The sequence below is a fragment of the Agelaius phoeniceus genome, chromosome 8, assembly GCF_051311805.1.
Source record: "Agelaius phoeniceus isolate bAgePho1 chromosome 8, bAgePho1.hap1, whole genome shotgun sequence".
Lineage (NCBI taxonomy): Eukaryota > Metazoa > Chordata > Aves > Passeriformes > Icteridae > Agelaius > Agelaius phoeniceus.
In genome coordinates this window covers 33,357,749-33,374,305 of record NC_135272.1, presented here as the reverse complement: position 1 = coordinate 33,374,305, position 16,557 = coordinate 33,357,749, and the positions used below count along the sequence as shown (strand labels likewise).

Genomic DNA, 16,557 nt, shown 5'->3' with positions numbered 1-16,557 from the left:
GGAAAAAAAACTTGACACATTTGATTTAGCCACTGTCACCCCAAAAATGCTCTAAGAAAATCCAAAATAAGCATTGGAATGTTACAGTGACAGCAAACTAGAAAGGAATTGAACAGGAAAGAGAGCTAACTTATTTAAATAAGGGGCAGATCAGGGTCTATGTGTAATGAGGGGGAAGAAAGGTACCTTTGATTACCATAATAAAGGAACTGTTTGAATCCTGTAACCTTAACATTAATTTTTATTTCCTCCATATCTCAAGAAGCTGCCAGTCTTTTTGTTCTGTCAGCATCCTGATTACCATAAAAAGAACCTGGTTCAGCCCAGCAGGATGCTTGCCCTGCTGACTGCAGTGGAGCCCCACAGTGGGACAGGTGGCTCTCACCTGTTGCTGCTCCTGCAAAGTGTTGTCTTTCCATTCGATACAAAACTTCACTGAAGTGAAGTTACTGAAGCATTCAAAGAGAAAAAAACTCAGAAGTAATAAGATATAACTTATATAAAGAAATAACTTATTTAATGTGCATCAGGAGCAGCAGCTTTGGTGTGTAAATGAAATGTGGGGTTACACAGAGAGCCCCTCTGATGGGTTAGTGCAGCTGGAGCAGCTCTTTCATGGCTGTTTGGGTGAGGAGCTGCTTCAGATTGTGGCTTTCACCTTCAGTTATTTTGGATTCTGATTTAGGGAGAAAGAATATTTAGCTTTGTTCTTCATTTCTCTCATCAATGCTCCCCTGTTTAGTGGTTTCCGTGTGTGGCTGATAGCAGAGAAGGAAATATGCAGCAGTGTAAGAGAATAGCTAAGTGATTATTTTAATTTCTGGATAAATTGGTCCCAGTTGGACCAATTCTGTGCTGTAACTTGAGCAATACATGACCTTTTTTGCACTGCAGAGGAGAAGTGCAAGTGTTCAATTGGATTTTTATGTTGAAGGCTTTGAGAACTGCCCTGAGGTTTGGGAGTGAAACTTGTAGTTTTACCTTGAAGTTTCCTCACAACAGCATTGAACAACATCCCTCACACTGACTGGTTTTAATCCAGGAAAGGGAAATCAGCACATAATAGGTTTTGGTGCTCCTTAATAGGATGTTTGTGCATAATTTGTAGTACAGCACTGCTGTAATTTTTATCATCTGCTCTGCTTCAACAGTATTAAAACTGGCAATTTGCAATTCCCAAACAATTTTTGCCAGCTTTGGAGGTTTCACTACAGTGTTCTTTGCTGACTGCTATGGACAGAGCAACTTTTGGGTAGCAAATCTGATTGGGGCAGCTCTGTGGAAATGTTTGTGCTTCTCCTCAGTCAGAGAATTTTGTTAAAGAGGTGGGAATTCATGGTAGAGAAAACTTGCTGGTAGGAATGGCCTGGGGTTTTGCCTGAGTCTCCCATGGAACAGTTTCATGGCTGTTGAATTCTGCTATGCTTGTTTATGTGGAGAAGCTTTAAACATTCCTCTGGCTTTGCAAACTTTGATCCAGGTGGAAGCTGGTGATCTGGTTCATTTATGGGGGTTTCAGACAAATATTTTTTTCCTTCAGATAAATGTAACCATAGTGATTATCTAACATAGAATGGATTATAGGGAAAGAATAACTGCATTAGGGCTGTTTAAAATTCAGGTACTGCATTTGAAAGATCAAAGTGAAAATGCAGCAGTTCTATTTTTAATCCAGTAGAGTTGTGGAAGACTCAAGACTACCAGCACTTACAGCAGTGTGTTTAACACAAATACTCATGCTCACATCTGTAGAAACAAAATCTATTCCCTAACTTAAAATTTTAGCTTCATCTTTGTTTCCAGACTGGCTGGTACATGGAAATCTGGGTTGTGCTTTCTAATCCATGTGTTTCTCCCCACAGCCTTGATGCACCACAGCAACCACGTGGACAGCAGCCGTTGCTACCAGTGTGTCAAGTTCCTGGTTACCCTGGCTCAGAAGTGAGTAATGAAGGTTTCAGGCTTTAACCTCATCCCTGCCTTAGCTCCCTCTGTGACTATTCTAAAACCTGCTACTCCTGGTTTTGATCAGTTTTTTATCCTTTGCTGCTGGTGCAAGGTCTTGGTAGTACACGTGCCAGTATGAAGTGTAGTCTTCACTGGTTGGTACCTGAAGGGATTTCTCAGGTAACAAATGGTAATTGGTGTTTATAAAGAAAAGGGCCATTCTGCACAGCAGGAGTCTGACATTAACACCAGATAAACATAGGGAAGCTGTTCCAGGTTTTTGAAATATTATGAGTTCTAAATTCTCTTTGTTTAGAACTTGGCATATGTCCCAATAAAGCATAATTCTGAATTATGTGAACCTGTGGGGTAGACTGATTTGACTATATTTTACTAAAATTATTGCTCTTGCTAATTCAATTATCAACAGAGCTGTAGAGTTTAAGTCAGTTTGCAGTGATAACAGTGCACACAGAGGGCAGCAGTGCAAAGAGAGAGAAGTCTTTGTATTTTTTTTTTGGTTGTTTTTTTTTTTTTTTTTTGTGTTGTCCAGAATGCCTTGTTCCTGACTAACAAATATCATTTCAATTCCCAAGGTGCCCTACTGCAAAAGATTACTTCAAGGAGAATTCACACCACTGGAGTTGGGCTGTGCAGTGGCTACAGAAAAAGGTAATTTGGCTGTAACAGGGAAATTGTCACTCATTTACAACAATGATCATGGAAGGATAATCTCCATCCTCTGCATGGCTCTCTGAAATGGCTCTAAAGACAAAATACTTCATTTTTTACAAGGACTACTTGGATGCAGCTAATCTGTTGCAATGCCAGAATTTCAGTAGCCCCCCACATGTTTCAGGCATAAATGCATTTACAGTGAATAAAACCAAGTGTGAATGGTTGCAGTGATTATTCTTTGCTATGTGGGAAGCTTTCAGTGCCACTGTATTCATGTTGGGAGGCTTCAGCTTTTTTAAAAAAGCAGTTTTTCCAATGCCTGTGTGTTGATGCAGGAGAATGTTTAAATGATTGGATTCCTTACAGAATCATCACAGCTTTGCACAAAGCACAGCTGCCAACTGATACAGCTTTTCCTCCCACACGTGTAGTGCTTGTTCTTCCCTCTAAACTCAACATAGTTTGGCCAACATATCTTTCATAAATACCCAGGGACACTTTGGAAACTTGGAGCTCAGCAGAAGTTGGGTGCTGGTTTGCAGCTGAGGGACAGTAACCTTTGTGGCTGCTTTTAAAGTGTCTGTGCCCCAGATCTCCAGCTCGCTGCCAGAGGATTCAGGAAGCTTTCTCCAGTCTTAGTTCACCCACCATCACAAGTGGTTGAGGCTTTACACGAGTAAAAATGGCAAATGTATGGCTTTTTTGGCTTTTTATGCAGATGTCTGAACATTACTGGGCTCCTCAGAGTAACGTGTCCAATGAAACATCCACTGCAAAAACCTTCCAGCGCACTATTTCAGCACAGGTATGTGTCATCCTGGCAGAGGATGTTAAACCTGCTTACTTCTTTTCTTGGAAGCATCTTTGGGTTTGGCAACTTTAGTCACCATCCCTGGAAATGTTCAAAAAACATGTGGATGCAGCACTTGAGGCCATGGTTTAGTGATGAGCACGGTGGTGCTGCTGGTTTGGCACTTGGACTTGATGATCTTAAAAGGTCTTTTCCAACCTTAATGATTCTGTGACATTTCAGTGCACTTCAGGCTGGTTTTCCTTTGGAAGGTCAGCCCCTGTGGTTGTTCCTGGAAGAAATTAACCCTTGAGTGGTATTAGTGAATACTCAGTAATGAGTATTCACTCATTAGTGGTAACTTGGCTGTCTCACCACCCGGCTGTTGTGACTTGGCTGTCTCACTACAGTAGCTATTATTATTTTAAAACAATAATAATAAGACAATAAAATTATTTAAAAATGTGAAATGAAGCGATCACCATACTCCCTGACACTCTCTTGGACTGTTTGCAACTCAGGACACTCTGGCCTATGCCACAGCCCTGCTGAATGAGAAGGATCAGTCTGGAAGCAGCAATGGGTCAGAAAGCAGCCCTGCCAATGAGAATGGAGAGAGGCACCTGCAGCAGGTAAAATGAGGGCAGATTTACCCCCTTACACCCCTGGTGTGTGCCTCTGTGGGGCAGCTGGTGCCTTGGGGTCAGGTCAGAACCATCACTGACCATACTGTGAACAACTGTGCATTTACAAAAGTGACTGTGTCCTTCTCTCCCTGTCCCCTGTGTGTTTGAAAGGGCTCAGAGTCTCCTATGATGATTGGGGAGCCTAAAAGTGACCTTGATGACGTTGACCCTTAGAGGAGATCCCTGTGAACACAAGAACCAGCTCAAACATTCAATGCCTGGTCCCTGCTGGAACTGGAGTCGTGTTGCTGATGCCATTGGGAATCTGGGGGAGCAGTGGCTTCACAGGACCAGAGGAGATGCTGGAGGAGGTTGTTTCCCTGCAAGATAAAAGCATTTTTATAGCCACAAAGGCTTCAGATCAACAAATGCTCTAGAAAACTGCATCTTCACCTGCAGTAGCTTGTGACAGTCCAAAACACCGAAACCAAGTTTGTCAAGAAGATTTTATCAAATACACAAACGCTAGTGGTTGAATTTTTATGTGAACATTAAATGAGTGAATGTAAAACTGTTGCTTTTCTGTGATGCTGCAAAAAAAAAAATTCTTTTGGTTTTTATACAGGAAAAAAAAAAAGAAACAGACTGCCCTTATGTATGGAGGGCAAATTTTTAATCTTTCTGATAATATTGAATAGGAATATTCAAATTTCTGTAAAGATGTGTGATGACTTACATTTCATTGTAAAATATTAGTTAAAGAATGGGTTTACATAAGGACTTCTGTATTTAATATGTCTCCCTGCTAATTTGTAAAGCTATTGGATGAGAAAGATCAGCAGGATTGCTCTGTAAGAAGAGTGATTCCTTATGGAATGATTTGGTAAAGGAGCTCTGGAATGAGTCATCTTTCCCAGTACCCTTCCAAAAACCCTTCAGACAGCTGGAAAGGGCAGTAAAAGAAAAGCTTTGTTCTCTAGGTATGCAAGCATTTATTATTCAAGGATGTTGGTGAATTAAAAAGAAAAAAAAAGAAAAAGTTAATGAGTAGTTTAAAAGAAAAAAAGCACTTTAAGAAGGAATTCTGTTGCAGTTTTACTCATTAAATTTTTTTAACCTTTGGAGACATATTGAATAAAATGTAGTCTCAGTCATGGATCTGCAATCACTTGCTTATGCTTTGAAATAACTGAGAAAGTTGGTATTGGTTGTATATGATGAATAATTCCTTGAGTGAGCTGGGAACACTGTTGTGCGGATTTTAGAGCAATTTTAACACGGGGAAAGAAAGAATTGGCTTTGTTTGCATTTTCACTTGACCAGGCAACGTTTAAAATATCACAGCTCTTTTAATTTGCTCACAAATAACTGGAAACCAGTTGGGATGATTTGAGCACAGTTTTGTTTTCTATGTCAAGTGCAGTTCAGTGATTTCTGGCTCTGGATTCAAGCTTCTTTTGTGCCAACTAACTTCATCTTTTGTACATTTTGTGTTTGTCACATTTTCTGCACTGCTTTTTGCCTTTATTTATGGATTCTGCCTTACTTTAAAAAAATTATATAAACAAACATGCACAGAAACGGGGGACATCTTAAGGAGTGCCTGGGTACCTCCAGAATAGACAAATTTGCCAAGTTAAAGGCACAACCAGCCAAAAAGTGCCTTTTTTTTTTTTGTTTCTTTTCACAGGCTGCTGACAAAACACAGAGCAGCAGACAGCTTTTCACTGTTGTGCACTAATATTGAAAGTAACCAGTCATTTCACTGTTGGAAGGAACCACGGGACGTGATGTCAGCTGTACAGCTTTGTAACTTATTGTGGGGTAGGATGGATTGCAGGGGGGCACAGCAATGTCTTCACAGACACAGGGCAGAGTTAGCATTTTGTAAATGTTTCTGATGATGTGCTGGGACGTTTTAAACGTGACGCGTTTTAAATTAATTTGGAACTAATCATTTCTTACAGACACCCCCCTTTCCTTCCTTCCTTCCCCCACCCCCAAATGCTTTGGTAATGGGCCATGAATCTTCCCAAGGAGTCAGTAGACAGCGGTGATGGGAGAAGCTGGTCATGTTCCCATGGGTTGGCACCACTTGTCACTTCAGGTTCCTGTTATTTCCTATGGAAACAACATCCTCGCTAGCTGCAGGCCCAGGGAAGCCTTGGTGGGAATTGCATCAGGATGGCTCATCACCACTGTCTACTTGAAACCAATACAAACTTTTTCACCCTTCTGCTCACGCTTGTACAAAGTCAGTGGTTATAATTTGCAATAAGATGATACTTGGTCACTTATTTTTGTTTCCAGCTGCTGTCATTCGAACCTGCTGAAGATTATTTTTTGGAAAATAGAGTTCAACAAAAAAGAAAAAAAAAAAAAAACCAAACTAGTTTTTGTGTAAATTGTGATGCATTTATATGTTGTAATTTTTACTGCCAATCTTTTTGGATGAAAATGTTTTTATACAGCTTACAAAATGTTCAGTGAGGAGCAGCCACAGCCTGCCTGTGAGCGCTCGGGGAGATATTGTCCAATTAATGCATAGATATTTGGCACTGGAAAAATAGGCAGTCTTGATGAACAGTCTTGGGATTCCTGGTCAATGGAATAAAGTTATTCCTTTCACAGAAAACTAGTGTAATCTTTAGCCTGTGCACACTCTGCTACACTCTTGTCTTGTTGATCCTCTTACCCTGAACCTGCCTGGGCCAGCCCTGCAGATGCTGAGCTCCTCGAGGGTGCCCTGATTGCTGCTTTGGCTCCTGTCCAGAGTCACTGGAAGCGGCTGCGTGGCCCTGGAGCTGCCCTGCTGTATATCCTTATGCCACAGGGTGTGCTGGGGCTCTGTCACATCTGCACCTCTGAGCAGCTTCTCCTGCCCTCAGCAGAGTGATTTACCCTGGCCACGCTCACGGTGGCGGATTAGAGCGGATTTTGTGTGTCAGATCTGAGATTTGTGGGTGAGCTGGGTGTGAATTCATCCTGCCCACGGGGGCAAGGGCCAGAGGGGTGCACACACAGCTGCTGTTCCATTACTCACTTATTTGGGAACCAGGAGCTGCAGCCAGGGCTGCCATGCCCCCTCTGCCTTTGCCCCCTGCTCTAAGGACAAGGACTTCCACTTTTGCAGCCTGACCCAGGCTCTGCTCTCCCGTGGTGGTCCTGGGAGCACGGGTTGGGCATTGCAAAGCGCTGCCAGGACTGGGATCAGCACCGCTGGGATCAGCCCTGCTCTCCTGACTGCGAGAGGCTTTTCCGCCTACCCACGTACAAGGCACAAAGCATGGGCTAATCTTTTAATGTTGTTTCCTTCCACCAGGCTTATGAAGGCTTGAGCTGAGCTGGGGAAGCTCTGTCTGGCTTATCAGGCGTGGAACATGCTCACACCTTGTGCTGGATCCTCCCCTCTCGCAGGGCAGGCAGCAGAGCTGAAATCCTGGTGTGTGTTTTGAGAGGTGACAGCCCAAGGAGCCTGCTGAGAAATCGCCCTCGGTGTCAGAGCTGTCCAGGAGCTCTCAGGCTGACATCCCTTTTTCTTTTCTGCCTCTTTGTGCAAAATTCAGGTTCCAGCTGAATGAAATTGTGGGCTGTAATTATGTCCATGTTATATAATTACATGTTTGGATTAGGGTTGGGCTTTTGCCAGCTTCAGTTAACAAGTAAGAATTAGTTTCAACCTTTCAAAGTGGTATTTTGTGCTGGGTGTGTCTTCTCTTGCCAATTAAAGCCAGAGTAACAGAGCTGCTGGGGGCTTTTGGGTGGGGAAAAACACCCAACCCAGCCAAGTCTGACAGGTTAATCTGGAGCTTGTGGCATCAAACTGTGAGGTTTTTTTCATCTATCCTCAGATAACACCACAAAAATTACATATTGTAGTACCAGGAGGCTGCTGAGCACTGAGAGAGAAGCGAGACCCAGCTTTGGTGGCTGCTGGTGCTTCTCAGCCTTTCCCTGCTCTGAGCCAAGCTTTGTCTCCTTCCTGGGGCTCCAGCCCTTCCCAAGTGAAGGAGCAGCAGCAGCCCAAGTTCAAGGGCACATTCCCAAAGCTGGCCCATGTTTGTTTCCATAACTGGAACCGTTTCCCCTGCACCACTGTTGTTAAAACAAACTCCTGGTCTTGTGAGTGTGGGGACAACACAGTGGCAGAGCACAGCCCAGCCGTGGGCAAGGCTGTCTGTGCCAGCTTCCAAAGGTGCCAGCTGCCATCCAGGAGCACCTTGGGCCCCAGGCAGGGATCAGATCTCACGTGAGGCTGCTCACAAAGCAGAATCCCTGCTGCATGGGTCCCCCTTCCCTCTTCCAGACCAGCTCCCCAGGGGGATGTCTATGAAGCCAGACAAAAGACCACAAGAGCACAGGTCTATGAATTTTATTTTAAAAGGACATTTATAAAATGCTCGTTTATAAAACTCCAAGTAAATATTTAAGGTACAAATGTAAAAACTAAGGTGCTATGAAAGATTTTTCTTCATTCTGGGGTTTTTTAAAGGAATTGCAGCTTCCTACGGTCCTATGTGTCTTGGGAAGACCTGAAACTGTTAACACATAACACCAGCAGATCATTAACTTTGACTCAACAACAAAAAAAGCACTAATGAAGCAGTAGCTGACTGTAGCAATGCAGATAAAAATCTAATTAACCAAGCAGGCTGTTTAAACTAAAGCCCTTACACTTGACTCAAAAGTAAAGAAATCTCCTAGGAATACGATTAGGCAATTATAAAACTGCCCCAAAATGGCTAAACTAAGATTTTCCAGGTGCTAAGCAGCATTAGCTGACAACTAATGAGCAACTAAGCAGGAAAGGAAGGAGTGATCCTCACAACACTTTCTTCTTTAAAAAGCGGTGGATTTTTTCTATGTTGGGTGACAACACCATGGCTTGTTCTGTCAAGGTGTTTATAGGCAGGGAAAGGATTCTGGGATGAGTCCAGTGATGGGAGAGGGCTCCAGCTGCATGGGGGATGCTTGGAGAGCTCTTGCAGAGCCACCCTGGATGCTGGCCCTGGATCCTGACCCCGCTGTGTGCAAGGGGGAGACGAGTTCGGATCAGCTGCATGTCAGGGCATGGATTGTTCTGGAAACCCTGGAAAGGCACGGAGCCAGGGACACACAGGTCCAGCAAGGCCTCCATCCCTGCTGTGCCCCAGGAGCCTCCCCTCCAGCTCGGCCCCTACTGCCGGCTCCGGCAGCAGATGGCCACGGCCACGGCCGAGCTGCTGCCAGGGCCAGCGGTGGCCACGCAGGAATTGTCCTCACTGTGGGCTCCCACGGAGCTCTGGGACAGGGTGCTACAGCCTGTCAGTGTCCAGCCATCCTCACAGGACACTGTCACCTAATGGGGAGCAGAGTTCACCATCCAGGGGTCAGCACAGGGATGCCCATCCCGATGGCCCCACAGCTGAGGGTGACGTGACTGCTGCCACCCGTCCCATCACAGCTGGGGACAGCAGTGAGGGCTGGGGTTGGGACAGCCACACCCAAAAGCCACCAGGGTGGCAGAGGAACATGCAGACACAGCAGCATGGCAGAGGAGCATGGCCCATCCCTACCTTGTCCTCGTGTTCCAGGGCCGTGCGCTCCTGCAGCCGGCACTCGAGGCTGGCACTGGGGCAGCACAGGGCGTGTGCCACTGCCCCTGTCCTGCTGGCACAGCGGCTGGGCCCCCTCCCCAGCCCCTCCTCGGGCCTGCCACCAGCACCCAGCACCACGGATGGGGAGTGGAAACTGCACCCTGCCCGGGGGAGAGGGGATATGGGCACAGGGCAGCCATGGCAGCATCCCAGCACACACAGTGGTGCCAAGGATGTCCCCAGAGAGCCCTGAACCTTCCCCCCTCCATGCACACAGCACATGCACCCCTTCCCTGCCACCCCAGCAACCACACCCTCCCTTTTACCCAAATCCCAGAGCGTTTCTGGTAGAAACACGTTTGTCCATCATGCCCAAAGGTCTAAGCCCGTGTGTTGGGTGTTACCGGTCAGCACGTGTTCTCCTGGGGAGCACTGGGCCCCCTCGGCCCCCGGGGATCCGGCCTTGATCCGGCACCCGGCCCTGGGCCATGTGCAGCACCTGGCGATGGCATAAACGCCCTGGCCCCCGCTGTGGGCCACGCACTGCCTCTGCCCGTGCTTGTCCTGTGCATGGGGCACACAGCGTCACCTCGGGGGCCGGGGACACCCCTCGGGGGGCCGGGGACACCCCTCGGAGCCCAGCGGGCCTCCAGGGCAGCAGCTCCACTCTGCTCTGCTCTGCTCACCTCCATGTGCTCCCCCAGCCGGCCGCCGCTGCCGGAGAAGCTTGAGCAGCTGAGCATCTCCTCGGTGCTGGCACAGCGAGCCACGGCCCTGGAGCGCCGGGAGAGCCCCGAGCGCACCGACCACACGGAGCGGCAGAGCAGCCGCTGCTCCTCTGCAACGGGGCCGGGGCGTCAGCGGCGGGGGACACCCGCAGTGACACCCGCAGAGACACCCACACACCCTCAGTGTCACCCACACACCCTCAGTGTCACCCACACACCCTCAGTGTCACCCACAGCGTCACCCAGCGCCCACGGCACCGACCAGGCTCCATCTCGCCCATCCCTGCCAGCGGCTGCAGCCAGGCTCAGCCGACATTCCCTGCCGTGCTTCCACCCCAGCTCTGCCAGGCTCAGCTCGGGGGACATTCCCTGCCCTGCTTTCACCCCGGCACCTCTTTCCTGCTTAGGGCAGAGCTGTGCGAGCACCCAGCGGGCAGCGAGCTCCTCACCAGCCGCCAGCCGTGCGGGCAGCCCCGCCACGCTGTTGGGCGTCTGCAGGCGCTGCTCCTGCGGGATCCAGGCCGTGTCCACGGCGCCCTTGGTGGAGAAGCGCAGGAGGCGCTGGCGGAGCTCGGCCCGGCTCAGCCGGGGCTCGGCGCTGAGCAGCACGGCCGCGATGCCTGCAAGAGCCCGGGAGGCCGCGGTGACAACCGGAGGGGACAGAGCCGCCTACGCGGCGCTCCCGTGGGCGGCAGGGCTCCAGAGACACGGCAGAGGCATCTCTGCAGCCCCTCGGGAGCGCTGCTCAGGCTGGAGCGCCCGAACGAGACACACCAACCCCGTGAGAGACAGGGAGCACAAAGATGCCCCCAGCCCGGGCATGCCCGGAGCCCTGTGCCAGCACCAGCCCTCCCTGCCCCTCGGGGCACAGCTCGCCTGCCACATGCGCGGCCGCCTGCGAGGTGCCGCTCCGCGCCGTGAAACACGTGCTGCAGTCGCTGGAGGCGCCGACGATGTCGTCCCCAGGGGCAAACAGGTCCACGCAGCGGCCAAAGTTGGTGCCCAGGGTGCCGATGGAGGCAGGCCGGTCCTGGCTGTCGGTGGCACCCACCGTGATGACCTGGCAGTGACAGCAGGGGAGGGGTGGCGCGCCCAGCCCCAGCCCGGTGACCCGGGGCATGACCCGCAGGGATGAGGTGGCACCCCAGCCTCAGGGTCCCCCACAGCCGTACCTCCGGCTCGGATGCAGGCGAATAGAGGCAGGCATCGTCCTTGTAGTTGCCGGCAGCCGCCACCATGACCGCTCCGGTCCGTGCCAGCCGCCGGCAGCCCGCGTTCAGCGCGGGGCTCAGCGCTCCGGCCAGCGGCAGCAGCACCACCCGCGGCCGAGCCTCCAGCGCCCTCCCGATGGACTCCAGCGCTGCGAGCGGTAAAACACCATCAACACCATCGCAGGGAGCTCCGGGAGGGATCCTGCTCCCCTCGGGACACGGGGTCACTCACCCATGAGGGTGCCGCTGACGGTGCCCTTCCCCTGGCAGTTCAGCACCCGGAGGCTGCGGATGTTGGCGCCCCTGGCCACGCCGGCGTCGCGCCCGCTCAGCACCGCGGCCACGTGGGTCCCGTGGCTGTCACACTGTCCGGCCTGGCACGGGCACCGCAGCTCCGTGCCCATTGCAGCAAAGCAGGTTTGCAATCCCACAGCGTGCCCCCCATTCTCTCTTACCCGGCACACACCCGTGCTACCCTAGAACACTTTCCTAGAGAGAAGCCCTGCCCGACTCAGCCTATCTCCAAACACACCACCTTGAGGGTCCCAATATCCCCCAGGACCACAGCTCCTGTTGCCCATCCTGCCCAGCATTTTGGTCCAGGCCAGGTGTCTCCCTTGTCCTGGAAAGCCTCACAAGCCCAGCCAGGATTTGGTGGATGCAGGGAGGTGCTCTGGCAGCACGTGGCAGCTCAGGACTCACCTGCCTGTGGAAGTGGGTGCCATCCTCCTCGGGGATGCTCTCGAAGCCAGTCACAGTCACCCTGCCCTCGATCTCCCTGTGGCTGCTCTGCACGCTGCTGTCCAGCAGGTAAATCTCGGCCAGGTCACCTTTATCTGCCAGGGATGCAGCAGGGGAGAAGGGCAACCTCCATCACGGCCAGCCCAGGCCACCTGGGCTGCTCCCAAAATGCAGCTCCAGACCCGCAGCACCATGGGGCAGAGGAATATTCCCATCCCTCAAGGAGAGGGGATCTGACTCTCCCTCAAAGCTCCCCTCACACACCCCAGCGCTTACTGGGAGGGCTGTAGGAGCCCGAGCTGGGCTGTGGCCGCAGGATCCTGCCCAGGTTCCAGGGAATGCTCTGGGCAAAGACGTAGGCATCCTCCTCAATGTACTTCACGTGCGGCAGCTTCAGCGCCTGCGGGGAGGACACAAAGCTCCTGTTTGCCCCCAAGGCTGGGGCTGCCACCGCCACCGGCGCCCAGTGCAGCTGCTGTCCCCTGCCACCACCCTGTCCTACCGTGTCCAGGACGTCGCTGCTCATCCTCACCAGAAACGCGGGCAGGAGGTGGAAGAGGTGCAGCAGCTCGGCCAGGTGTCCCCGCCGAGCCGCCCGGGCCTGCAGCCGCCGGGCCGTGCCTCGCAGCTCGGCCTCGCTGCCCGCCCGCAGCATCACCACGTAGCGCCCGGGCAGCCGCCACGACGCCTGCGGGGACACCGGCATGGGGTTCGGGACACACAGACACACAGACACACACACACAGGAGCGTGGCTGTGCCCCCTCCCCACGCTCCTCACCTTGGCGGCGCGATGGAAAGCAGCGGGTCCCGGAGGGGCGGCCCCGACGGCGGCTTCCCCCTGCTCGGCCGCCCGCAGGGCCAGACCCAGCTCCGCCAGCGCCAGCACCAGCGCCAGCTCCAGCCCCCGCGGGGACATCCCGCACCCCACGGGCAGACGGGAGACGCCGGGACCCTCGGGGCCGGGGGTGGCACTGGCGGGGAGCCCCTGCGCGACCGCCGAGGGGCCGGAGCGCACCCGCGGGACCGAGGGGCCGCTGCGCGGTCGAAGGGCTGGAGCGGGGCCGGGGAGCTGGAGCGGGGCCGAGGGGCCGGAGCGCACCCGCGGAGCGCACCCGCGGATTTGAGATCCCGGAGCGCACCCGCGGATTTGAGATCCCGGAGCGCACCCGTGGATTTGAGATCCTGGAGCGCACCCGTGCAGGTCCCGGAGCGCACCCGCGCAGGTCCCGGAGCGCACCCGCGGATCGCAGGTCCCGGAGCGCACCCGCGGATCTCAGATTCCGGAGCGCACCCGTGGATCGCAGGTCCCGGAGCGCACCCGCGGATTTGAGATTCCGGAGCGCCCCCGCGGATCTCGGGTCCCGGAGCGCAGCGGCGGGCGCGGCTCGGTCTGGCCGGGGCTCAGCGCGGATCCCGCCGCGGCCGCGGGCCCCACCGGGCACGCCGGGCGGGTTAAGCATTAACGGGGCCGAGGGGAGAGGGCGGATGGGGCCGCTGCTCACCCCGAGTCCCGGCGGATCGCTGGGGGCTCTGGCGAGCAAAGCGCAGCCGCTCAAGGACTGCTTTGAGAAAGGGCTGAAAGCTTTAATGTGCCTCCTACTGCCTCACTCCACGAATAATTTCCCGTGAAATCCTCTAATCCTGTTTGGGCATTTTTTACAGAGTCGTCACACATGGCAGATGCCCTTTCTGCGGGATGATATCGGCGCTTTCCTGCGGGTCCCCACGCCGCTTCCCACCTCTGCCCTCCCGCAGCATCGCGATCCCACGCTGCCCCACATCCCATTGACCTTCGGCAAACCCCGTCCCTGCTCCCGGCTCTTCAGGGAAATAGGAATTTGTGGTTTTGGCTGGTTATTTATAAGCTCCTCAGAGGTTAAATGTTTATATGGATGCACACGTTTTATACAGATGTGTGTGTTTGGTATGGTTTGTATGAATTTATGTTTTACATGCTGTACATGTTATAATTATGTGTGTGGTTTGTATGCACATATATGTTTTAAATTATGAACGTGTTTTATAATTATATGTTATTTATCATTATCCATGTATTATTTATAATTATAATTAATTTAAAATTAATTTTATAATTAATGGTTTGCATGGACATTCATGCTTTATACAGGTGTGCATGTTTTACAAGGATGTGCATGGTTTATATGGATGGGTGTGTTTAATATGGATGTGAACAGTTTGCAGGGGAAATGTTGATTTTTTTAATGAGACCTCAAGCCTGAACTCTGGTTCGTGTGACTGCAGGGACACCAAACCCGGCTTGTCACCCCTCTGCTGCACAGAGCTGACACTGGAAGGGGTCAGCCTTCAGGACACTGATCATGGGATCAAGCCTCACTCCTGATTTTGGCTCAGCTTCCTTAGTGCTGCAAAGTCCCACAACGCACCACAGGGGCCTCAGGAGGCTTCTGAGACAGCTGGGCACAGGGGGACCCTGTCTCAAGGGGGACAGTCTCCTTCTCCCTGCCGCCTTTCCCTTTTGCACAGGGGACAGCCTGTGACTCAGGGGACAATCTGTGTCCCAGGGAAGGATGGAAGGAGCCCAAAGAGGAGGGAGGGGGTGGCAGAATTCCCCAGTTTCATGTGCATCCCCATGTGCTGAGGAACCCATGGAGATATTGGAAGCCTGGGAAGGGATCTGGCCCAGCTCTCACACTCCAGGACTGGGTCTGCAGAAGGGTTTTTTTTTCTTCCTAACTGAGAAATAAATAGCCCAAAATTTGCACCTTGTGCAGAAGAGCTCTGTTTCAGCCCTGGCTCCCTGTGGAGCTCACAGCGAGTGTGTCTGTGTAAAGGTGGGGAGGAAGGAGAGAGCAGAGGAGGCATCAGAGAAGATCTCAACAAGGGGGAAGGGCTCCTATAATCCCTGCTGCTGTCCCTCCGCTGAGAGAGATCGAGCATCCCGTCGGCAAAAAGAAATGTTTCCTTAGAAACTGAGAGATTTCCGCGCCTGTGTAATAATTTCAAGATAGCAATGCTACATCACACTCATAGTGGCGGGATACTGTCCTGCACCAGCCGGGAATCGAACCCGGGTCGCAAGAATGGGAATCTTGCATGATACCACTACACCACTGGTGCGCTGGCATTACCTGCCCCCCTGTGGGGTAGCAAGGCTGGGGCCCGTCCCCGTCCTGCGTGAGTGTCACCGCCAGTCCCTCCTGTCCATCTGCCCCCATCCCCGCGGGGTCACACGCGTGGCCAGAGTGAGTGTCACCGCCAGTCCCTCCTGTCCATCTGCCCCCATCCCCGCGGGGTCACACGCGTGGCCAGCGTGAGTGCCACCGCCACCAGCCCCTCCTGTCCATCTGCGCCCATCCCCGCGGGTCACACGCGTGGCCAGCGGACGCTGCCCCCTGCTCGGGCCGAGCCGGGCCCGGGGCTGCGGGCGGCGCTTAATGCCATGCAGGAATGTGCCGCTCCCACAATGTTTAACCTCGGCCGGCGCGGGAGCCGAGTCCCTGGGCTCCAGGATGCTGTGCCGGGATGGGGGATGCACTCCCAGCTGCGGGAGAGGGTCCAGGCTCCGTGTCAGCCCCCTCCCCAGCCTCTGCCGGGAGAAATGCTTCTGAAAAACAAATTTCTTTTGCCAAAAGTGAAAGTGAGTGCCGAGCCATGAGGTAGGAATCTCTTCTGTGAGGAAATTCTGGGAGAGTGCTCAACCTGGAGAAGAGAAGGCTCCAGAGAGACCTTAGAGCCCTTTCCAGCACAGAGACTGCAGGAGAGCAGGGAGGGACTTTGGATCTGAAGTGCTGGCACAGTTTTCCCAGGGAAGCTGTGGATGTCCCATCCTTGGACACATTCAAGGCCAGGTTGGACAGGCCTTGGAGCAGCCTGGTCTGGTGGAAGGTGTCCCTTGGAACAAGACAATCTTTAAGGTCCTTTCCCAACCCAAACATTCTGTGCTTCTTTAGGTAAAAGCTTCTGGGTCTCCACCAGATTCCCACACTCCACAGGAGCACAGTGACACCCTGCCCAGGGCACCCTCTGAAAGTCAGTGAGATGTGGCTCCATCCAAACAGCATTCCCAGAGCCACCACGCTCCCCCAGCCTGGGAAGGACAGGCAGGAGCTGGGTCCATGCAATCCATCCAGTAATGCTTCCCCTGGAGAGCAGCTCACAGCCCCATGCCAATGTTTAGCCAACACTGCAGCCTTCATTCCCCACCCTCCTGTTGGCCATAAACACCCCAAGTGCTCCCTGCCCTTCTGCTTTGGTGACACCAAGGTGAGCCCAGGGT

General features: G+C 52.4%; 2 protein-coding genes and 1 non-coding gene across 7 annotated transcripts in view; 1 reads left to right on the top strand and 2 right to left on the bottom strand.

Moving 5' to 3' along the window:
* USP24 (ubiquitin specific peptidase 24) overlaps window positions 1–6,676 on the top strand; it is a 61,910-nt gene extending 55,234 nt beyond the window's left edge. For all 4 annotated transcript variants that reach the window (XM_077182558.1, XM_077182557.1, XM_054638307.2 and 1 more), the window contains exons 63-67: window positions 1,863–1,941; window positions 2,544–2,619; window positions 3,344–3,430; window positions 3,937–4,047; window positions 4,213–6,676. In XM_077182558.1, the coding sequence (XP_077038673.1) occupies window positions 1,863–1,941; window positions 2,544–2,619; window positions 3,344–3,430; window positions 3,937–4,047; window positions 4,213–4,275 (416 nt within the window). In that variant the 3' untranslated portion in view covers window positions 4,276–6,676. The remainder of the gene's footprint in view (window positions 1–1,862; window positions 1,942–2,543; window positions 2,620–3,343; window positions 3,431–3,936; window positions 4,048–4,212) is intronic.
* Window positions 6,677–8,398: 1,722 nt separating this feature from the next.
* Window positions 8,399–13,909, bottom strand: PCSK9 (proprotein convertase subtilisin/kexin type 9). 2 transcript variants are annotated; one of them, XM_077182554.1, is made up of 12 exons: window positions 13,802–13,909; window positions 12,800–12,985; window positions 12,574–12,697; window positions 12,259–12,392; window positions 11,789–11,930; window positions 11,518–11,705; window positions 11,222–11,405; window positions 10,795–10,965; window positions 10,304–10,455; window positions 10,022–10,181; window positions 9,597–9,778; window positions 8,399–9,379 (listed from the first exon to the last, which is right to left on the bottom strand). In XM_077182554.1, exons 2-12 carry the CDS (start codon window positions 12,950–12,952, stop codon window positions 9,218–9,220), a joined length of 1,752 nt encoding a protein of 583 aa, XP_077038669.1. In that variant the 5' UTR covers window positions 12,953–12,985; window positions 13,802–13,909; the 3' UTR covers window positions 8,399–9,217. The 2 variants fall into 2 exon arrangements, with proteins under 2 accessions (XP_077038669.1, XP_077038668.1); XM_077182553.1 differs by lacking the exon at window positions 13,802–13,909 and adding an exon at window positions 13,078–13,502.
* Window positions 13,910–15,327: 1,418 nt separating this feature from the next.
* Window positions 15,328–15,398, bottom strand: TRNAG-CCC (transfer RNA glycine (anticodon CCC)). The gene has a single exon. It is a non-coding gene; the product is annotated as a tRNA-Gly (tRNA).
* Between the last annotated feature and the right edge of the window lie 1,159 nt (window positions 15,399–16,557).

What these genes read in the sequence shown, in the direction of transcription:
- PCSK9 (XM_077182553.1), bottom strand. Translation starts at nt 13,215, where the DNA reads ATGTCCCCGCGGGGGCTGGAGCTGGCGCTGGTGCTGGCGCTGGCGGAG. An exon ending in GCACCCACTTCCACAGGCAG is followed by an intron (nt 11,931 to 12,258) that starts GTGAGTCCTGAG and finishes TGCCCGTGCCAG; the next exon opens with GCCGGACAGTGTGACAGCCA. An exon ending in AGGAGAACACGTGCTGACCG is followed by an intron (nt 9,779 to 10,021) that starts GTAACACCCAAC and finishes TCCCCCGGGCAG; the next exon opens with GGTGCAGTTTCCACTCCCCA.